Raw genomic sequence first — 21,538 nt, forward strand, 5'->3', positions numbered from 1 at the left:
AAAGTCAGGAAGGAGTTTGCTTTTAAATTTCTTATTTTTTTTATCAAAGGGGAAAAAAAGCTTTGTTACTAATGAACCAGCTTCAGTAAGTACCTAGAGAGAATTACCAGTGTTAAAAGGAGTTTTAAGTGGAAAATAGTCCATTAGTCTTCAGAAACTTGTCAGTTTAAAACACTTTTTGGTATTTATAATCAGGTAATATATGTAAAAATAAACTGGTAGGCATAATGATACACATCCTCACATACATTGCTTCAAAGTGTGTGTTTAAGTAAATACTGTATACGCATCTGCCTTCCATTTGCTGGAAGCTGTACTGTTTGGAGGTAGCTCTATGCCACTGTCATCTTGAGGAGTCCTGGTGATTATCCCTATGCTGGTCGATTGATCCTGGGTGGGTAGCTATATGGGAATGATGTCTGGTGATATACATGATGATGGTATACTTAAAATTTTAGCTTAAGTGATACAAACTAAAACAATTGAAGATTGAAAGTTACATTTTTTCCTTGCTGTTTGCAATCCCGTCAGTCACTTGTATAACATCTTTGTAACAGTTGTTTGTGTACTAGTTGTGAGGGAAATTATTACATGTCTCTAGCTGCCTGTAATACTTGTTACAAACAAAAAGGGAACCTGCAGCCTGATAGGACGGACCTGTGACCTCCGTAGATCTCTGGTTGTTGGTGCTATGTAGTTTGAGGGACTAAGGTATGCTATGTATCTGCACGGAATGAGTTAAGGGTGGCTTGGAAGTTGGAAATAGACTTTAACTTGAATTGACCTGCAGCTGTGACTTCAAAACAAGATTTGGCCAAAAGCAGATGAGAGTTTGAAAATGAGAAGATTCTTGCATGGTTTGCTTAGAGAGCTTTCACAAACGTGAGGGGCTCTGGATTCCTGAAGGGCAAAGTGAAGTGATTTTGTAGGGCAGTAGTTCATATTGTTGACTTGCAAGCCTTCTGCTCTTCTGAAACCTTTACGGTTTGTGGTGGAATGAGAGTTCTCTGCTTTTTTAGATCTTGCTTTGTTGCTTGATCTGAATGGTTGGAAGAAGCCTGAATGAAATTCTCCTTCTCCCGTTCTCTGCTCTGTAACCTTGTTCCTGCAGTGTGAGAAGAATTCTCATTTAGTGAAATTAATCTTTTCATTTAGACACCTGTAATGTAAAGATCTGTATCCAGGTCATGTGCTGTAGTTTTTAGTTTTGTGTAGCCCAAGAATGGTGACAGACCCTCTTACAGGTACATTCTGGGATGGGATGAAGCACATGTTACATGCTTAAAATTAGACGAGGTGCATCCCACCCTCTGTGCCCAGCACAGGGAAACAACAGCAAGCAATATGCATTCCTTATCCAACTGAATCAGCATGGAGGTTAGAGGCAGGCAAACAAGATTTCCTCATCTTGCTTCTTTACTAAGTAAAATACTAAATGTGCAAAAGAGAGTATTTAAAAGCACATGAATGGATCTGGGGAATAAAAATACATGCTTTTAGGAATGTCAGGCAGTTTCGGTAAACTATTTTCTCTTAGTATTTGCTAGTTTTTCATCCTGATGAGCATGGGCAAAGAGATTCTTCAATGAGAAGAGAGCTTTGTATTGAGCTACTTCTGCCCTTGGAATAGTTTGGAACTACAGTCCTAAAGATCAAAAGCATCGTGAGAAACGAGTTGATATCACCAATAAAAGACACATTACATTTTTAATAGATTCTTCTGAAAATCTGTAATGATTACAGGTAGAGAAATGTCTCCGGACCCTCTTCTCCAACCAGAGCATTTCCTGTAACATAATGCAGTAAATTCACTTTGATGTTCTGTTGGACTATTAAGCGTGAGGTCAGGTGTCTAGTTGAATTTTGACAAATAGTAGTTTCTAATGTAAGAACTACATAGAGGTTATGTTAGACTTGTGCATAACAACTGGTTGTCTGAATTGCTAACTCTCAGAACCTGTTGGAAACAGTAATTTCTAAGTACATAGGGAATCCTAGTCTGTCCTAGTTTAAGGTAATGCTCCTCATTGGTCCTTACCAGTACAGAGGAAAAGATTTTTTTTTTTTTTAATATAGTAGATGGTGGACTTTGGAGCAGGCCTGTAAATCTTTACAGTTTTTTTTCAGAACCTCTGGTGTTGCATGTCTGAAGGCAATCTATTTAATATTCATTCTGTATTCAGTTCTGTGCACTGTAGATGTTAGGGAATCATGGCTTGTATTTTCTCCAGCCGAACTCCTTTTGAATTTACAAGTGTTGCATTCACTTTCTTACCAATCACAAAGGAATGTGAACTGGTGGAGGGTTTTGTTTTTACAATGTACAACTCACGACACTTCCCTAAAGTTAAAAATAAATAAAACTTTCACTGTAGAATTCATTTACTTAGTTTTCTTGCAATTCATGTGTTTACTGATCTATGTGTATTTAAACTGCTGAAAGCTCTGTAAGGCAAAGCTCATAAATCTTTCCACCTGCGAAGTCTTCTCTCCTTTTTGATTATATAAATAAATCTTGCGTGTCTATTTCACTGCAGTCTGTTAAGCTAAAATCTTAGGTATTTCAGATGTTGCATTTAAGTCTTGTCATTTCATTGCATACTTGAGTGTGTTTCTAGTTTGTTTTTTGATTAACTAAATTTGTTAGAATTTTACTGATTGGAGTGCTATACATGAGGTGTGGGGTTTTTTTTGTTAGACTTAATGTGACTTTTAAAAAAAAAACCTGCTTAATATTTTACAGCATATTTCTTTTCTCTCATCCTACAGCTACAAGCTTTGGTATAGCTTTGCCGGCTTGGATTGTGGATCAGAAAAATTCGATTTTGGTGAGTCATCTCACTTAGGTTGAGATTTTAAGATGAACATTTAAGTCTTCACCTTAAAACATGTGCCTGTGCTTAATACTTCATGTTTAAGTCAAAGCACATGGTTAATAATACTGACACTGTGGTCCAAATGCACCTCTGAAGCAAGTTCCAGGAGTCAAAAGTAATAGAGTATCTTTCTACTTTCGAAAACTATATTTATGTGCTTGGAAGAATTTTGCTGTAGTGGTAATGAAGTGGTACTGTGCTGCTGCTGTGAAGCATGTGTTTGCTGTAGCAAGAAAGCATATAGAACTGTTTCTGTTTGCTGGATGTCTGTAGTCCCATGTGGCTTGCTTACTAGAGATGCTGTAATCACACAGTGCCTAAGTAAATGCTATTTGCATTACATTTGTTGCTGTAAGGTACTTAGCTTACCTGCTTGCTTCTTGTGCAGTAATCTCCTCCGTCCACTGAATCACAATTAGCTGCCAACTCTTCAATAATTATAGAGACCCACCCAAGACAATGCACGGATGATTTAAAAGATTACTTACACTGAACAAATACACTTTATTTAAACTGTATTCAACTGATTGTATTGCTTGTAAGTTCTTCAGAAATAATGAGAAGTACTGTGCAATAAGCTTGTATTAATTTGTAGTAGATTTCTGATAATACTGCTTGATCATATTTTAGAAAAAATATTAAACAAGAGCAGTATTAAGTAACTGAAGTACCTAATACAGTACGTTTCATATTTTTTTCCAGGTTTTGCTTGTATACGGATTAGCATTTATGGTTATTCTTCCAGTTGTTGTGGTAAGTATTATCTAATTAGTATTCTACCCGCTGTAAACAAAGCTTTCTCAGACTCTAAATGAATTGCTCATTCTTTCCTTTCATGGAGAGGGAGAGCTTTTATTTTTTTAATGTGGATGTTCTCCTTTTTTATGGAAAAAGTGTAGTTGCATTACACTTTCCAAAAAACACAGTGCTGTGTTAGAGAGAGGGCTGTTAGGAAAATACTAGATAGCACAAGAGTTAGAAATTCAATCAGGTAATTTGTCTTACACCTTCTGTCATGTGTAACATGAAAATTAATACTGTGTGATGAACTTGAGAGTATATTCAGTAGTTGTTCAGTAGTGTTACTGTAGTTATTTGGTAGTGTTACTGTAGAGCCAAGACAGATGTCTTTAGCTGTGGGTACTAGAACAATTGCTGCTTGTGGAATAAGTTGTTTTGTTTTGTTTCTCTTGACTGTCTTTGTTTTCATAATTTTAATTTTTACTGATCATCTATACACAATGAAATGTCTGCTCTTGAGATTTCTTTGTGTGAGGAATCAATTGCAAGACGAGTGATATTTCAGGGCTCCAGTTTGCCCTCCAGTACTGCTTTTGAACAATGTCCCTTATCCAGTGATTGTGTATAGTTGGGGTATGGCTTGAAGACAGACTCAGAAAATTGATTCTCATAAACCTTCATGCTCTTGGGAAAACGACTTTCATTTGAGAAAGTCTTCTGGGATCTTGACAACTGCTTATGTCTCTGTGTACTGAGAACCAGCCAGGCATTATCACTTGTCTTAGAGAGCCTTTCTGCCTAACTGAAGATCCAGCATAACACATTCCTGGTGCATTGATTTCAACGAGTTGAGTAACAAGTTTAAAATTCAGAGTAAGATGTCTACCTACACTTCCTTCTTTGTGTTTCAGTTGATGCGTGTTGATGTTTTTTTGTACACGTGTACTTCTAGTGATTTATACCAGGTTCATCATAGCTCAAGTGAAAGTAAACATCCTTTCTGTTGTTATGAAGAAATGTCCTGAGTGGAGGGGGGAGCGGAATCTGCCTGTTCTTGCCCCTCTATCAGATGTAGACTTATGCATTGAAACTTGTCATTGTAAATTTATTTTATAGTCAGTGAAGAGGAATAGTTATTTTTATGGAGCAAGTTATTGTATCATTTAATTCTAAGCTAGGCATATGAGATAATTCATACCTTTGATGGGTCTGTTTCTTTTCTGTTAAACAATAAAGAAGCCTAAGTTAACTACAGTGTAGTCATCCAGTATCTGAGATAGACATCTAAAATTAATTAAGTCTAGTTCCATCCTTTGAATCCAGATGTAGAAAAGGGAAAATACTGATACACAGTTCTTTGTAGACTTCCATTAACCTAAATAATATTCTGTATATGTACATGAGGCAAGAGAAACTATCTGTGTCTGCAAAAGGAGGTGGGGCAGCCTCTTTCATTTAGATTTGGACTGGCTGTAGTTGCACTTTTTCTTTTCCAGTACCTATACTTAGTTTGACAAAAAGTCTGAGAGCTATGGAATTGTAATATATACTTTTCCACAGCAGAACTTTTTTGTTAAAAAAAAAAAAAAGGTCTATTCTTCTGTGCCAGGGTTCATCTATTTATGGAAGAATCAAACCTAATTTAAAACAAACTAATTCTTCTTGTGGGGAGCCAGTCCTAGAACATTTTCGAAATAATTAAGTAAATTGCAGAGTTCTTGCTGTGTTAGCAGAATTTACACGATTGCCTATTAAATTAATAATAGTATCCATCGTTTGTTACTTCATTGCTTGCTGCGTTTCACTCATGATAAACTTTGTAAGAGATGGTGATTTATCTTGAATGTTTTTCCTAAGCTAGTGAGCTTGGTTTACAAGGGCGATTTTAGTGAGCAGACTGCAGTTTAAGAAAGGTGGCATGATAAGTTATAAAATTATAGAGTACAATCACTGTACAGTGAGTTCCATAATTTGAAGTGTCTGTTGTAATGCTAATAAGGGAATTGTTGGAAATTCTGGAAGGAAATTCTGAAGGTTTGGAAAAATTCTTCAGTCAGCATGAAGGAATAAGGCTCAATTTTGAAAATTTCCAGCAAGGACACTGGGTCACCTTTAGATTCCTCTAGTGGAAGGTACGCCTGCCCATGGCAAGGGAATTGGAATTAAATGATCTTTAAAGGTCCCTGCCAACCCAAACTATTCTATGATTCTAAATTTTCTAAAAATCATTTTCTAATTAGGAGACTTAAGGTAAATTTGGCGGGGGGGGGAACAAAAAAACTTGTAGTTAAAGAAATCTTTTGTTTTGGTCTTGGCTTGGACTTGGTCAGCCTAAACTGAGTTTCATTTGGATGCTGTGTTACATGGTAAGGAGTTACCGCTTTCTATGTAAGGGGTAACTCCAGTGGATCCACTGTTTAGTGGATTCACTAAAACAACACCATAAATAAACAAAATGGTGTGTGCATGCGTGCAAGCTTGTGCTGGGAGAGGGTAGATTCTTATGGCAAAAAATCATCTCAGTTTTTAGCATCACGTTCTCTCAGACGAGTATATTGATGTGTGTTTAAGATTACTGTTGCCAAAGATATTTTTGTTCTTTCTGAAATTCATTTGACTTCAACATAAGTAAAGTCAGTTGGGGTAAGTAGTTTTTTATGAGGTACGGTTTACCTAGTTACAATGAACAAATATGAGGTGATCTTGCATAGGTGTTTTGATACTGATACCATTGTGCTGATGTCATGTTGTTCTTACTAAACATTTCAGGGTTCCTGGTGGTACCGATCGATACGATATAGTGGAGACCAGATTCTCATTCGGACAACTCAAATATATACATATTTTGTCTATAAAACACGGAACATGGACATGAAACGTAAGTGAAAAGTGTCTGGACGTGCTGATTTGTTGATGTTAAAATGCTTTTGCTTTATAAGCTTTTGTTATGTTAAAGTATTGTTTCTGATACTGTAAGAATGCTTTTAAAAAACTTCATTTTGTTGAGGTGAAGAGTATAAGAAGACTTACTGGGGGAGGGAGTTGCATAGATGTTTATCTGTCATGTATACATTTAAAAAAAAATGTATGTAGGGAAAACAGAAGCAGACCTGCGTAAAACCTTGAAGATTCTTTGTGGCCATTAGAAATGCAACCTTTATCTGCATGTTTTCTTCTGTTCCTGTAACAAAATAAGTGTCTTGAATTTTCTAAGGGTTGTCATAAGACTTTTATATTACCAAAGAATTTATTCTTTGTGATATTATACCTAAATTTCTGTTTAATAGTTTTGCTCCCTATCAGTTTCTTGTTGTTTTGTTACTTGTTTATAGTTGTTGATATACTTATTTTTCTTGTCTGCTCACACTTAAGCAAACAAAACCAAACTTTTTCTAGAGAAATATGTAGATGCATTACATTGGACCTTATCTTGTTCTACAGTATCCTCAAGTTCAGGAATTAGATCCTTCAGTTTGGAGGTTGGCATGGGCCTGAAGAATTAGCATGATATTAGTTCTAGCTTGGATTTTACTGCATCTCATGCTCAGAGTGACTGAAAAGCAGAATTAACAAACTAAAATGAAAAAGGTGTCATGTAAAATATCACCTCTTACTCCATTAAATTGCAGTGTTGTTCAGTTATAGATTTGCTGAAAGGTTACTGGAAGCATCCATTCTTGATGCATTCTTTTCCTTTTGAACAGAAAGGCTTCTTAGTTAAAGAAGTCTATGAGATACGAGTACAGAAATACACTAGCATTCTAGTCACAGCAAAAACAGGTTTACGTGTGTGGGATTAGTTCAGGTTAGTTTGTTCTCATACTCTTATGCTTTTACCTTTCTCCTCCTCCAGACAGTTGAGTGTGAAAGGATGAAACGGAGACTAGATGAGATTTCTTAGAAGTTTAGAGAGATCATTGCAGACATGTTCTCTTCTTTCTCCAAGCTTGCTGTCAATAATTGAGTTCAACATGAAATAACCTCACGTTTGAGGCTTTCATTCTCTCTCCTACAGATCAGTAAAAAGTTACCCCTAAGTTTAAGTGGCCTTATTTAAGGATTTACCATTTTCAGGAAGTCCTAGGTTCAGAGGCAGGTCAGTTTTGTTTTTTTTTTTTCCACTGAGGTCTGTTGTACAGTCTGCATGAAACACGAGGCACAACTGAGATAGCTTAGACAAATCACACAGTGATCAGGTAAGGCCTTTGCTTGGTTGTGAATTTCACACTGGTGAGGTACCAGACCCAAAACTTGGGGCTTAAGCCTGGGATAATGTAATCAAACTAGGGAAATGGTGAGACAGATCTGCATGATGTGGCTTGTTTTTTTATACGTATATGTGCGCACACGTGTGTGCGCATGTAAAAATATCTAGATTTCAAGACAAATGAGTTTTAAAGACTCTTTTTGCCTTAGGATCTGTAATTATGAAGCTTAAAGAATAGGAAAGTCTGAAATAGTCTGAAACTCGTTGTTATGCCATGCTCAGGAAGTAAACAGATAATTGAGAACAGAAATGGAAATTGGTGCTCAGGGAACTTAATTGTTGGTAGGTGGAATTTGCTGAGCACTGCAGGCAGGCAGAGTAACTTTGACTTGCTCAGAAAAGAACTTGCTCAAAATACAAGAATGAAGCTTGAGTAACTATAGCTGAAAAAGTTACTTTAACTGGAAGAAATGACGGGGGGGTGAGTTTTCTTGTTTCCTATAGCAGAGAGGTCTGACACATTCATGAGCAGAAAGCTGGCTAAAACATCCCAAGTGTTAGATTTTTAATCTTAATTAGATGACAAAAGATTTCAAGGTAGTATGGATTTTCCTAATCACATTTTCTGCTAGCAAAAGAGCTGTCTATCTTCATGGGATTTGTTTGCAGGGGTACTTATTGAACTGCTCTTCTAATCATTAAAAGAAAAAAAATGGTGAATTTTTAATGTCAACTGAACAGAAAAATGAGTTGAAATTTTCTCTCCTGTCTCTTCTACAATACACACATTGAGGGGCAGCCTCAGGCATATGAATTCTGAGGTGAATGGTTTTGTGAGCATGCAGTAGTAGTCAAACTGCTGTGTGGTGACGTCTGCCAGTCCCAAAGAAACCAAGCTATGGTTTTGTGAAGACATTTAGAGTGTTTAATGCCATCCAAAATGGAATCTCGAGCTATTTCAATTATCTTGTGCCAAGCATCATGTTCACAGTAGCTTTGCACTGTAGCAATAGTAACTCATCCCATAGAGAATATGAACACATGGTTACTGGGAGAAGAGTGGGGGTAAGTTTTGTGGCTGAGATTTCCGAAGAAATCATTCGGTGGCATAGGATATTGATGACTGTCTTCCATTATCTTTGCAGGGCTTATCATGGTTTTAGCAGGGGCATCTGAATTTGATCCTCAGTACAATAAAGATGCTACAAGCAGACCAGCAGACAACATTCAGATACCACAGGTTAGTTATATTGAGAGGTGTTTCATAAATAACTGACCCCTTCAAGGGAGGAGGGTGATGGTGTTCCTGGTTGACCAGCTGACAGAATTTGATTTCTCAATGCATTAATTTTGTTGAGATTGCAACTGTGTCTTTTCAGAAACAGGAATTAAAACCTAGATTTAGAATTAAAAGATAGATTTAGAATTAAATATATATATATAGATAGATAGATAGATAAACAACATTAACTGGTTATAATACTTACCTGAAATAGAATCTGTTTAGTATAAAAACTTGGATTGCTTTTTTGGTGGAGGGGTGAACTAAATAGGGAACTAAAGTATTGGTTCCTGTAAATTTTGTGTGTCAGTGTTAGGCAATTACTGTTTGATAAAGCTTCTTAGCTATAAACAGTTGTATCAGTAGCAAAGATCTGGTTAAATATGTTAATATTGAAATAAGATTATCTTGCTTGAGTTAATAATATTTTTAACTATTATAAAGACTCCTTCATGAATTTCAGGTCTCCTCTGGTTGCCTTTTTTCATTTTCATTCTGTCTTTCCAACAGAGATACAGTAATATATACTGCAACAAATAATTATTGCTAGCAGAGTTTTAGGAAGACTTATTTATCAGAAACTGATGTTTTGGTTTAAAGCACCATGTACAACATGCTCTACATGAAAAATATTTTGAGTTAACAAAATGAGGGGGAGTAGTCCCACTGATTTAAACTTTGCATGCATGCAATTGGATTTTCAAGTCATAAGCATGTTTTCATGTCCTAAACATTAAGATAGGCTAAGATATCTCCTTCCTTAATTGTCTTCATCTCTTACAAATTCTTCATCTTCTTGTAGGCTTTGAGAAAGACCTAAAACTATGATTAGGTGGCTTTCTTTCTGCAGGCATTGTGCTCGGGAGCACGTGACTGAAAGAGCACCTTGATCATCAGGTCTTCTGTGCTGTTGTAAGCATTGGCATTGTGCAAGCCCTTTACGTTTAGCCATTTTTCGTTTAAAAGGCAGTCAAGCCTTCTGTTCCAGAACTTGCTGTTCTAGTGGTTAGGAATCTTGTTTGTGACCAATTTATATCCGTGGGTTTTGTCATCATTATTCTTGAGTTTGTTTTTCTTGCTCTGTATACCCTTAACGCATGTATAGACAGAAGTGTTAACCCATGTGTTTTCTTCTTGCCTTCATTTAGCTAAACTAAGAAAGCTGCTACCTTTTCTCTTTCCTACAAGGCTCTTCACTTCCCTCATCCTGCTACGTGCTAAATGAGTTACTGTTCACTGTCTTTATATTTTTAAATTTAACGTTATTTTTTTACTTTGGTCAGAGGTGTCCATAATATTCCATTGTTAAGTCTCAGCATTGCATTAGTAGCATTCCCTTTATTTCTGCAGGGAGTAACTGTCCTGTTGCCCACAACTGTTTCATATGGGTGACTTAATGTAATCTTGAAGCCTCAATTCTTGTTATTATGCAAGTGTGTGGTGGCTTTACCCTGCTGGGCAGCTGAACTCCCCCATAGCTGCTCTCGTACTCCCCCTTCTCAAACGAAGAGGGGGAGAAAATACAATGGAAAGGGCGCAAGTGTTAAGATGAAAAGAGGGTCTGCGGGGCTGGTTCTCATTCCTCTTTCCCAGCTGCTGTGGCGCAGCAATTTCTTCTGTTTCTTCAGTTTGCTCCCCCAGAGGCCCAACCAACATTGCTCCCTGGGTCGGCTCTGGCCAGCAGCAGGTCCCTTTTGAAGCCGGCTGGAGTTGGCTCTGTAACATGGCAGCTCCTGGGCTCTGTTCACAGAGGCCACCCCTACAGCCCCCCTGCTACCAAACCCTTGCCACATAAACGCATTACAAAGTGTGACCTTGCGTTTTATACTATTGAATCTTCCATTTCTAAAGCTCCAGTCATCAGTTTCATCTGTGGTTTTTTTTTTTGATATATGACAATACAAGTCCCTGAAGCATAAATACAGGAAGGTATTGCTAGTGTTTTTTGTTAATGCATCTTGCTTTTTGTGCCATGATCATTGTTCACATTTTTATTTCACCTTTCTATCATAAACCCAATACAGATAATTTTTATAAAAGATTTCTTATCAGAGCTTTATTCTTCTTGGTTTGGTGTTGCACCATGACTTGTTTATTAGGAGCTTTTTATTAAAAGATCTTTTTTTCAAGTGTAGGAAAAGACTGGTCCAAAGTTAGTGTATCCTGCTTGTTGATATCCTACCTTCTGTTTGTGGACAGATTTTTGGAACTTCAGTCCCTCCTTAGGTGACTTGTTGACCTAAAAAGTGAAGCTTCTGGGTTGTGTCTTGATTCTTATAAACGATGAAGTTCAGTTAATCAGGTTTTCAGCCTCTCTTTCTAGGGTCTTCAACAAACTCAGGTGAGAGACCTGTTTGAACTGTGCATCTTGGTCTGGTCAAGATCAAGTTATGTCACCCTGAATAAAGAACGCCATGCCTTTTCCAAGTTGGTGCTGTTTATAAAAACTTAAAATACTTGATTGTCAGCCTACCAGAGAATTTACGCTTAAAAACCACATTCTTGTGATATTTGAGTCTGTATCTGAGGAAGCTGGCTTGATCTTAGATGGGTGAAAAGTCAAGGTAATGTTGTTGCTAGTGCATATTGTGTATAGTATAACTACCTTAGCAATATGGCTGAATCTGGTAAACCTTGGCAATAATGACAGATTCTTCAAATATTTAGCTATCAATATAAATTTAATCAAAGCTCATTCAACGCAAGTTTCTTGCGTGCAAGTTTTCCCTTCCCCCTCCTTCCACAGTTGAAAAAACACAGTGAAAGATACCTCTTGACTTGGTGGAGCTGTATTAAAAATAAAATGACCGTGTTCATCTCTACAGAACATTCCAGGGCAAAGTTACTTAAAGACTTGCATAAATGAATGTAACCTTTTTCTCTTTTGAAAACGGTTGTCCTCACATTTGTTTCTCTTTGGAGCCAAAATAGCCATTTGTGTTTAATTATTTTATTTTAGCTAATCAGAGAAATTGGTGGCATAAATTTAAAGAAGAATGAGCCTCCACTTACCTGCCCGTACAGCCTGAAAGCCAGAGTTCTGTTGTTGACTCATCTTGCAAGGATGAAAGTCCCTGAGAGTCTTGAAGAAGGTAATGACTTTTCTTCCTAATCAGACATTGCTGAAACAGAGCAACAAATTGCATGCTACAGTACTCATAATTTTTATCCATTAAAGAGTTGCATTGGATCTCTGTTCAATAATCTCTACACAGAACACTTAGCTTTTCAATTTGAATGACTCTTTGAAAACATTTACTTAGCATTTTATCATTCTCTTGATAGCCCTGTAATACTAGTATTGTAGTTGTTGATGCTTTTTGCCTGCAGATGTAACTTTGGAGTGTTTTTTCTTTGTAATACACCTCACACATGTAATGTTTTAGTCTATTTCCTTCTCAGAGCAAAGAAAGATGAGCATAATATTGCTCTCTAACTTTTCCATTCATGTTTTTTCACTTCCACCCTAACTCTGTGTGAAGCAAGGGAGATTAAATTAGAACGTCAAAATATCAATTACATACGAGCTTCAGTTACATATTTTGCAATTCTTCATAATTGTAAATGTTCAGGCAGAAATGTTTCAAAATGCAGTTCTTAAGTTTCATCCATGAAACTCATGGCTTCTTAGGCTGACCAGTGAACTTGGTGTTCCATATTTTAAAACTTCCTTAAAAAAAAAAAAAGGCTCTGGTTTACTTTTTTGAAAGCAACTGGAAAATCAGATGATTTTAAATCTCTACTAAGTAAAGTCCTTCCTTTCCTTGTTACTGAGTTGTTTGTACTTACATAGATCTTTATAACTAGATAGTACTTTACAAATTGTATTTTTTTTCCCACATTCATACTTCACTTAAATCCCTCTGTTAAAAACCTGTGATTACCTAAAGAATAACACTGTTTTAGTAAGAGTGGTAAATTGTTTGGACATCCTGTATTAGATTGATTTAATAAGTACTTTGAACTGAAAGCTGTTGTCTTCTGTACAAACCTTTTATTCCCTCTTAGCACTTTCTCTTTCCTGTTTTGTTAAAGAATCCTATAGACAGATGCTTCAGTGAGAATGAAGTGGTAGTTTCAATAATACAGGAATGAATAGAAATGAAGGCTATACCATTAAACGACCAGTTCATGTAAACTATTCCCTTTTTTCCTAATAGGATGCAGTATAATTGCAGCAAGTTTTGTCTTGCAGATCAGCAGTTTATCCTGAAAAAGAGTCCGGCACTACTTCAAGAAATGATTAATGTGATCTGCCAACTAATAATAATGGCTCGAAGCCGTGAAGGTAAGGAAAGAAACAGTATAGTTAAAACAGGTAAATATCATTCTTCATTGCAATACTTCAAAAAGAGTCTGTGGTTCTTGAGGAGAACTTAATCTATGATATTTAGAAATGCTTAAATGCGCTTTCACTCTATTTACTGTAGTGAGAGAGTTCTCCACTTTCAGGATTGAAATGCTGCTACTGCCAAGTCCTACTCTGAAATCTTGAGAATCTGTGTTCAGCTTTTAATTTTTGCTATTAAAATTTTCTCTTAAAATGCTTTAAAAAACATTTTCTTAAAGATCTGGTTCATTTTTGTCAGCATAGCACTTAATATAAGATAAATCGAACCTTGTGTTCATCTATCTTTTAATTGCACTCTTTTCTAGCTCTTCCCCTCCTGTTATGAGCGTCACTTGTTTCAGCTCATTTCTTTGCTATCATTTCTTCTTTTGTGTGTATTGTTCAAACTTCTTCATTTCTGGTACCAGTGTTGTTTAGCCTGCTGTGTATGTTTTCGCTGTAATTGCTGTAAAAAATTAGAATTTATTTGAAATGTAATATTTAAGCTTTTTCATTTTTATTATAAAAAGGGATTAAGCTTAAGAGGGTTGTTTGTGGAGTAAAGACTCGGGTCTTATTCCTTTATCACAACAAATATAAGCAGGGCATACTTATGGCAAACTGGTGACTATTATGGTAGCTGTCAAATAATACTCATTGGCCGGTCTTCACTAGACCCAAACCCTTTAACAAGCGTTATAGTCTTCTAACAAGAATAGTTTTGGGGAAGATCTTCCTCAGCCCTATTGCATGTGGTGCTGGAAATGGTGCTCCATAATCCGGTAAAATGAGAGAGAGGACACGAATAGATAAAGCTGTTGCATGCTGTTTGACTATCCTATTTGAAAAAGAAGCAACAAAGAAGTTAAAGAGAAATACACATTGTCTTTACCAGTCTCTGAGACTGCTGGGGAGCAAACTTGAAACCTAAAAAGAAACAACAGATGTATTTTTCATTGTATAAGTTATTGTAGCATTATATTTAGTAATGAGAGTCATATTAGGAGCTCAGCTGTATGTGGATAGATACTGGGTATGTTTTTGTGAGTGTTCTCTGGACTAGCACCACAGCCATACTGTAAAGGAATCTCAAATACGTATTTAACATGGGGAAACCAATGCTTTCAAGCTCTATTTGTTTAATAGTTTAATAATGTATTTCATAAAAAGCTAAGTAGCTGTTTTGGAAATATTTTTTCAAAGTTTTGCTAGCTCAGCCAGGCTGAGTCAACATATTCTAGCTAATTAGAAAACGCACTTGTATGAAAACATTTTTTTCCTTATAAGCCCTTGCATGTGCCAGATAGAAGTATTTAGTCTTTTGCTATTTAGTTGCTTAGCAAATTTAAAATGTTGGCTCTATTTTTAATGACAGCACACATGCAGAATTTTACTCCCTGCTGACTTTCTCACTGGGAACAAACTGGAAATTGAAAAGCTGTTGTTTATTTTCTTAAGATATGAGTAATATAAAAGATATTGCAGTTTTTGAAAGACTCTCTTTTTCGTTTAAGTCTGTATTTGCCATCTTAGTGTAATATAAAGTACCTTAAAACTTGAACGATGGAAGTTTCTGGTTTCAGTTCTAATTTTCAAAATAATGGCATGGTACATCAAATTAATTATCATGTTCTTTAATTAGCAATAGGTGTCCAGCAGTCCTGATATTTTAAAATAGAGGTGAAGGCATGGGGTTAATATTATCTGAAGAAACATTTTGTGGATAAATCATATTTTGTGAAAGCTAAATTGATGCCTGGGTGAGGAGTTTTGTTTTGCACTATGTTCATTTGTCTTTCAAATATCCTGAAATAATACTAATAATATTGTAGCAGTAGTATTAAAATCTGTGCTTTCAAAAATTCTGTAAGCATTTATGCATACTTCTTTGTAATCAAGTCTTGAAGAAAAGCACCTTGAAAATTAATCTTCAGAAACTTGACACTTAGTTTCCTAGTTAACTTTTAAAATGTCCATACAGCATTCATCTCAATCCCATGTCAGCTGTTCTTGAAGGAGATGCAAGAAAGAGTGACAGATACTAAGGACAGCACATCGTGGAGGGAGATTTATGAAGTTCCCCTGACAGGGACAAGCATCCTTCCCCTGTGGATAGCAAAAGTAGTGCTGCGGACTGTACTACTGCTGTGTATCCCCATGAAAGCCATGGACACTACCTTTCTTAGCAAGCCCTATTAGAAATAATCCATCATAAAAGAATGAATGCAGGTCTTAATTTTTAACAGAGCTGTCATTCTTTGCAAATAAGTTTGAGTTTATTATTTGTTATTTGCAAATAACAGTTTGAATTTTCTTTCATAAAAACAAAATGGATGTTATTTTCATTTCAGTCCAGTCAGAGTTTTATTCGCTGCTATGATTTTTCCAGCCTGGTGAAAAAATGTAGCAGTTGTGAATTACCTTCAGATAAAATGTCTCGTATGCTCTTTCCAGATTTCTGCATAGCCTGTGAGACTTTATTTTGCATTCTGCTCCCTGAAAATATGCCTTGCTCTGTGGCATCCCTTGTTTGCATCCATTGTTTTGTGGTGACAACTGGTAGTTCAGGCCCACTGATTATCAGCTATCTTGATGGCTTCCTTGAGATCATCCTTTAAGTGGAAAGCTGCCCTGTCAATGCGGTGTTTGTTGTCAAAAACATACAATATGCTCTAGAAACTGTATGCAGGAAGGTTAAACATCAGCTGAGCTGTCCGCTCAGCGTAGGCTTCATAATTCAGACTGGGAGATGCAGTGTGACTTAGAGGTTGTGGTTTGACCCATTCCCTCACAAGCAGCTGTTATTTGCATTTAAATTTGTGATCGACTTGTTTCATGTCATATGTTTTGGATGTCCTTGTGTTTCATAGATTAAAGGTCATCTTATCTTGTGCACTTTGACAAGCAGAAGCTGTCAAAATATATGCAGTTATGACACTTATGTAGAGGGCAGTTGGGTATTGTTAAAAGCTATACTGCTCTCAAATTCGCTCTCAGGCGGATAGTCCTATGTTATTTTCAGGAAACCAAAATAACGTTGTCCAGCTTGGTTAAAACGTTTTCTACTGTCATGTGGATGATGAGTTAATGCTTTGAGAAACAGGAATATCAGCTTTGACTGGTGCTCTGTGGTCTCAAAGCTCTAGGTGAATTTCCTGTGAAAGCCAGTTTGTCAGAGAATATTTAGGACCTTTTTATTAATGTAGCTTGCAGTGTGACTTTCCTTAGAAGCAGACGAAAAAGATTACAGGGGAGGTTGTAGATAGGTAAGACAGAAATGAAATTTTGTGCTACTTAGTTGGAAGGTTAGTCTACCCATTACTGTTTTTTGAAAGGTAGAATTTGCATCTTTGTTACTTATCAGCATTTCTAGCCAGATGGTTCCCTTCGTAATCTCTCTGGTGTTATTTTTCTCTCTGCTTTGTATAATCTTTGTGCTATTTATTAATATATTGTGTTTAAAAAATAAAAAGTCCTGTTGCGTAATTCGTTCTGATAGCTGATTGTATTTATAGCTTGGTATAATTCATGAAGAAACAGGCCATAAGGGGGGAGAGGGGCCAGTGGAGCACAGGAGATGGAGCAATCTTTCACATGCATTTAAATGCAGTATGAGCTGCCTATAAATGTGCAGAAAAGTAGTGGTGTAGATGGAGAACATATACCGAAGACATCAAGTTTGTTTTCTTTGATCAGATTTGTTACCTTTCCATATTTCCTCTGTAAAAGGTTTTAAAATTAATATAAACTTGTTTTGTATCAAAATTCTTGGCCACTGGTGCTTAAATAGAACACTTGGCAATTTTTGTTTTGGTATTTTTTTTGGTGAGGTGCAGGTTACAGCCTGTCTGCCCTCTGATCCAGGTGCAAGTAAACCTGTTGATAGCCACATCTGTAACTGCCCTGATACTGTGGTAATCATGATTGCACAGCTCTAGCAGTGTGGGTATATTCCATCTTACCATCCATCTATTTATTGAAAGATGCCCGTGTGCCCCTGTTGTAGCATCTCAGACATACCACTAACAGTCAAATCCAAATCCATCTATACCAAATATACATATTTGTATACACACATGTATATATTGGTATTTGTATGTGCACAAATAGTTGTATTTATACTTATATTCAGCATAGAAATATATTTAAAAATAGCTGTACAAGTCAAGATAATCAAAAATTGATTGTTTCTGGGAAAAGTTTAGGAAAATGCATGCACGGATTTATAGATAAGCTGACAGGCTTTGTAACTTATGTCCTTTCTGTAATGCTTGTTTAAAACTGCCTTCAGCTCTTTCATATGCCACATACGGGTTCAGAAAAGAATTAAGTTGTGTAACTTCCTTTTGTCTCTCTGAAGAACATCTAACTTATTTTTCTGTTTCAGTGGAAAGTGCATATAGAGCAACCTGAACATTGCCAATTTCATACTTGCAACAGCTCATGAGCTGCTGGATTCTGAAATGGGTTTCCTAAACAGGGTTTTCTGAAATCTTATTTACGAATTGACAGTTGTCAAATAAAGTAGTAGAGGACAGTATGTGGAAACCTGTCTGCCTTGCTGTTCTTTTTTTCTTTGCAGACATGATGAAGAGTATTAAATGGCATTTTTTTTCTTTTGCTGGGCTCTGGTTAAGACTTTCTCCTTGTGTATCTTCGCTTTGTTTAATGATGTAGCATGTATATCTCTCTGTACTTAAAAAAAAAAAATCTAAATGAAAAATTGTGTAGATGTTTGCTTAGACACCTATCCTCTAGGCTTGCTTATAAGTCATCTTGCCTTTGATATTTTACAGCTGTTCTTACTGCCTTCCAACATAATATGCTCTGCTTAGCTTCAGTTATACCTACATTTTTTTTCTTGCATGTGCTAGGCTGCTACTTCTATGTTTATCTCTCAAGATGATCTTAGAACCCTTTTTAAATCTTGGAAATAATGTGTTGCAAAAGATTAATGATAGGTTATATTTAATGATATACTTACAAAGTAGAGCTAAATGTGTTAAACATGCACACATACATAGTATACAAACGTAAAACAGGTTTCTGATGCTGTGTTTTTTTCCCACAAACTTTGTGGTGGAGCTTCTCTCTGTAACTGGCAGCACAGATACATTGTGCTGTTGTTCCCTGAGACTGTTAGATGGAAGTCTTTCTTTTCTTAGTGTTCAACTATGATAGCTTAAATAGGAGGGAAAGAAAATGTCTGCTGAACTATGTGACTGCAAGGAGAGTAAAAAGGCTGCCTAATTAACTATGCTGAAAGCTTTAAAATGCTACTTTCTTCTGTTCGGTTTACTGAAAACAAGGTTGCCTGTAGTCTATAATTCAAATATAGATTGGAAAAGTGTAAAAGGGGAAAAAAAAATAAAATGATGTGGTATATTCCTTTCTCCCCAAGAAAGGGAGTTCCGTGCTCCATCTTTGGGATCTCTGGAAAATTGCATGAAGCTTTCCCAGATGACTGTCCAAGGGCTTCAGCAGTTCAAGTCTCCACTTCTGCAGCTGCCTCACATTGAAGAGGACAATCTTAGGCGAGTCTCCAATCATAAAAAGGTATAAGACTAGGAATGATGCTTGTTAATTTATTAAAACATTGTTTTGATTAACCTGTTGGTCTATAAGGAAACAAGGTCACGAATTAACTATGAGAAAAAAGAAAATATCAGTATTTGTGTGTGTGTATATATATCTATGTATAAATAGGATGTGCATATATAGGAGTATGAGGAATTCAGTGCAATATACCCTTGATCTGTGTGCTTTTTGTATTTTTAAATTCTATCTCTGTTAGGAGGTAGGAATTAAGATCAGATATCTGTTAAGTATAAAAGGCACATTGACCTCAAACAGAAGAAACAGTTTCTTTCTTATTGCAAAGTGTTATCTTCTGTTGAATGCAGCATGTTTTCACAGTACAGCTGAAATATGTTTTTTTGCTTGTTTGGCTTTACACCATTCTGTAGTCTAGTTTGATAGAAAATGTGATTCGGTGATAGCACAAAGGACTTCATAAAGGGAAAAAAATAGTTAATTACTGTGTTTAAGTATTTCAGGTTTTGTGATCCTTTATGTATGAAAGAGGATGCATTTAAAAAACAAAGCTATTGCTGTGTAGTTGTAGTTGGATAAGTATTGATATTTGTAGAATTTAGTACAAAAAAGATCACGTGACTATGTTGTCTGAATACCTGTATACATTTCTTTATGCCTGTTGCACTGACTAATGCTGTGTTCAAACCTGCTTATTTGTAGCATATCTTCCACAAATTCCTGGTTAGAAGCAAGCAGTTATATTCTAATAGAGGCTGACTTTTGTGACAGTCTTATGACAGTGGCTAATTGTGATAAATGTTAAAAATATTTTTATGTAATGAAAGCTTTGTTTAGCTTTAACTACAGCATTAGGTGGTGTTTAAATGCTTCTTTATTAGTGTAAAGATAACGAATTCTTGAGTGCCACATTTTTCTTTTGATTTACTTTGAAGATGCTCATTCAGTGGCATTAGTCTGTTCCTTGGCATCAAGTAGAAGAACCATTCTCTTACAAGTATTGTTAAATGCTTATTTTCCTTAATCCAGCTGCAGTCTATAGGGAGCATACAAAAAAGTACACACAATTTTGAATATATTTTTGATATGTGTAGTGTTCCTAAGAAAACAAGAATTTGACTACTTTGTAATCCCACTCATGTTTCTCCTGAAGGAGAGGAGACCAGTTTGTTAGGCTTATTTGTACAGGATTCCCGTGCAATTCATTTGAAATATAGTCCCCTAGATGGAGACATGATCAGCCTGCCCGGAGTCATGATCAACCTGCCTAGATACGTTAAGTTGATTTTAATAAAATACATGCTTTCTAATAGTCTGAGGTAATTTAGTGTTCAGACAAATCTGTTTCTGTCCTTGCCCCTCCACTCTGCAAATCTTTAAAAAGGAATAATTTTGGATTTCTTTGTAATTCAATATAACAACTAAGTACAAGTTACTTAGCTTTTTCCTACTAGTATAAATATCAAAGCACTGAGGTAGTCCAGTTAAATAAAGAATTAATAGGGTTTCTTGACTCAGCTTTCTGAAGGAGCTGAGCTTAAATAATAGTTTTGTAACAAATCTATTCAGTTTCTAAGGGATTGCATTCTGTGGAAAACACCAATGTTCAGACCAGAACCATTAGGTTAGAATGGAACCTCTTTGTTTTATTGCTTTGCAAAACTTGCTAGTTTTCTAAAATGTGGCTTTTTTATAAGAACAAATCAAATGTTGTGTATGTATTAGTAATGTGGGGACACAAGTGATGTATTAGCAAGAGTTTTTGTGAACTGTGTTCTCTGCTACCATGTGGTTTCTTTTTTTTTAATTCAGTATAAAATCAAAAGTATTCAGGATTTGGTGAGTTTGAAAGGTTCTGATCGTCGGAATTTACTGCATTTCCTTGAAGATAAGAAATATGATGAAGTTATGGCTGTCCTTGGTAGCTTTCCTTATGTCACTATGGATATAAAACCACAGGGTAAGTCGGAGGTCTTTTTGTTCTATATGTGTCAGCCTTCTGACATTTTGGTAGTCTATTGGCAATAGTCTTTTGGAAGACTGTGAAACACAACTCACTATTATTTATGTGGCTTGGAAATGACATTTCTTGATTGGCAGACTCTTGTATGTGAGATTAATAGTCTGCTAAGATAAAATACATTAAAACATTTCACAAATTCCCAAGCCAGCAATACTTTTTCCTACAGGAGCTTATCTGGTATTTCACCAGTTGATTTAATATTTCATGAGTAATATGGAATTCTGGTTGAAATGCCACTTTTATTAGCTATCTTAAAAAGTTGTCCTTATACCAGAATTTATGCTCAGCTTATTCCAGTATGGAGAGTCAGTTATGAAATTTTTGAATTGGAGACCCTGATGACTAAATATTCATGGGTCTATTTGTGATAATCTTTCTACGGTTTTCATATATGGTAGAATTTTTCCATGCTATGCTTAGATTTTTTTTATGCACTGTTTCAATGAGTGTATCTGTCTTAATCTCTGAAGTTTAGGTATATTATTAAGCAGTCCCAGTTAGGTAGCTGTTTAGTGGCAAGTGGATT

General features: G+C 36.0%; 1 protein-coding gene across 1 annotated transcript in view; it reads left to right on the top strand.

Annotated features, from left to right (window-relative positions):
* Nucleotides 1–21,538, top strand: part of SEC63 (SEC63 homolog, protein translocation regulator) — a 58,545-nt gene that overhangs the window by 24,652 nt on the left and 12,355 nt on the right. The window contains exons 6-13 of the mRNA XM_066994440.1: nucleotides 2,770–2,828; nucleotides 3,579–3,629; nucleotides 6,387–6,495; nucleotides 8,970–9,064; nucleotides 12,066–12,198; nucleotides 13,302–13,394; nucleotides 18,838–18,992; nucleotides 20,802–20,949. Of these exons, the coding sequence (XP_066850541.1) occupies nucleotides 2,770–2,828; nucleotides 3,579–3,629; nucleotides 6,387–6,495; nucleotides 8,970–9,064; nucleotides 12,066–12,198; nucleotides 13,302–13,394; nucleotides 18,838–18,992; nucleotides 20,802–20,949 (843 nt within the window). The remainder of the gene's footprint in view (nucleotides 1–2,769; nucleotides 2,829–3,578; nucleotides 3,630–6,386; nucleotides 6,496–8,969; nucleotides 9,065–12,065; nucleotides 12,199–13,301; nucleotides 13,395–18,837; nucleotides 18,993–20,801; nucleotides 20,950–21,538) is intronic.

Source organism: Anser cygnoides, chromosome 3, assembly GCF_040182565.1.
Source record: "Anser cygnoides isolate HZ-2024a breed goose chromosome 3, Taihu_goose_T2T_genome, whole genome shotgun sequence".
Taxonomy (NCBI): domain Eukaryota; kingdom Metazoa; phylum Chordata; class Aves; order Anseriformes; family Anatidae; genus Anser; species Anser cygnoides.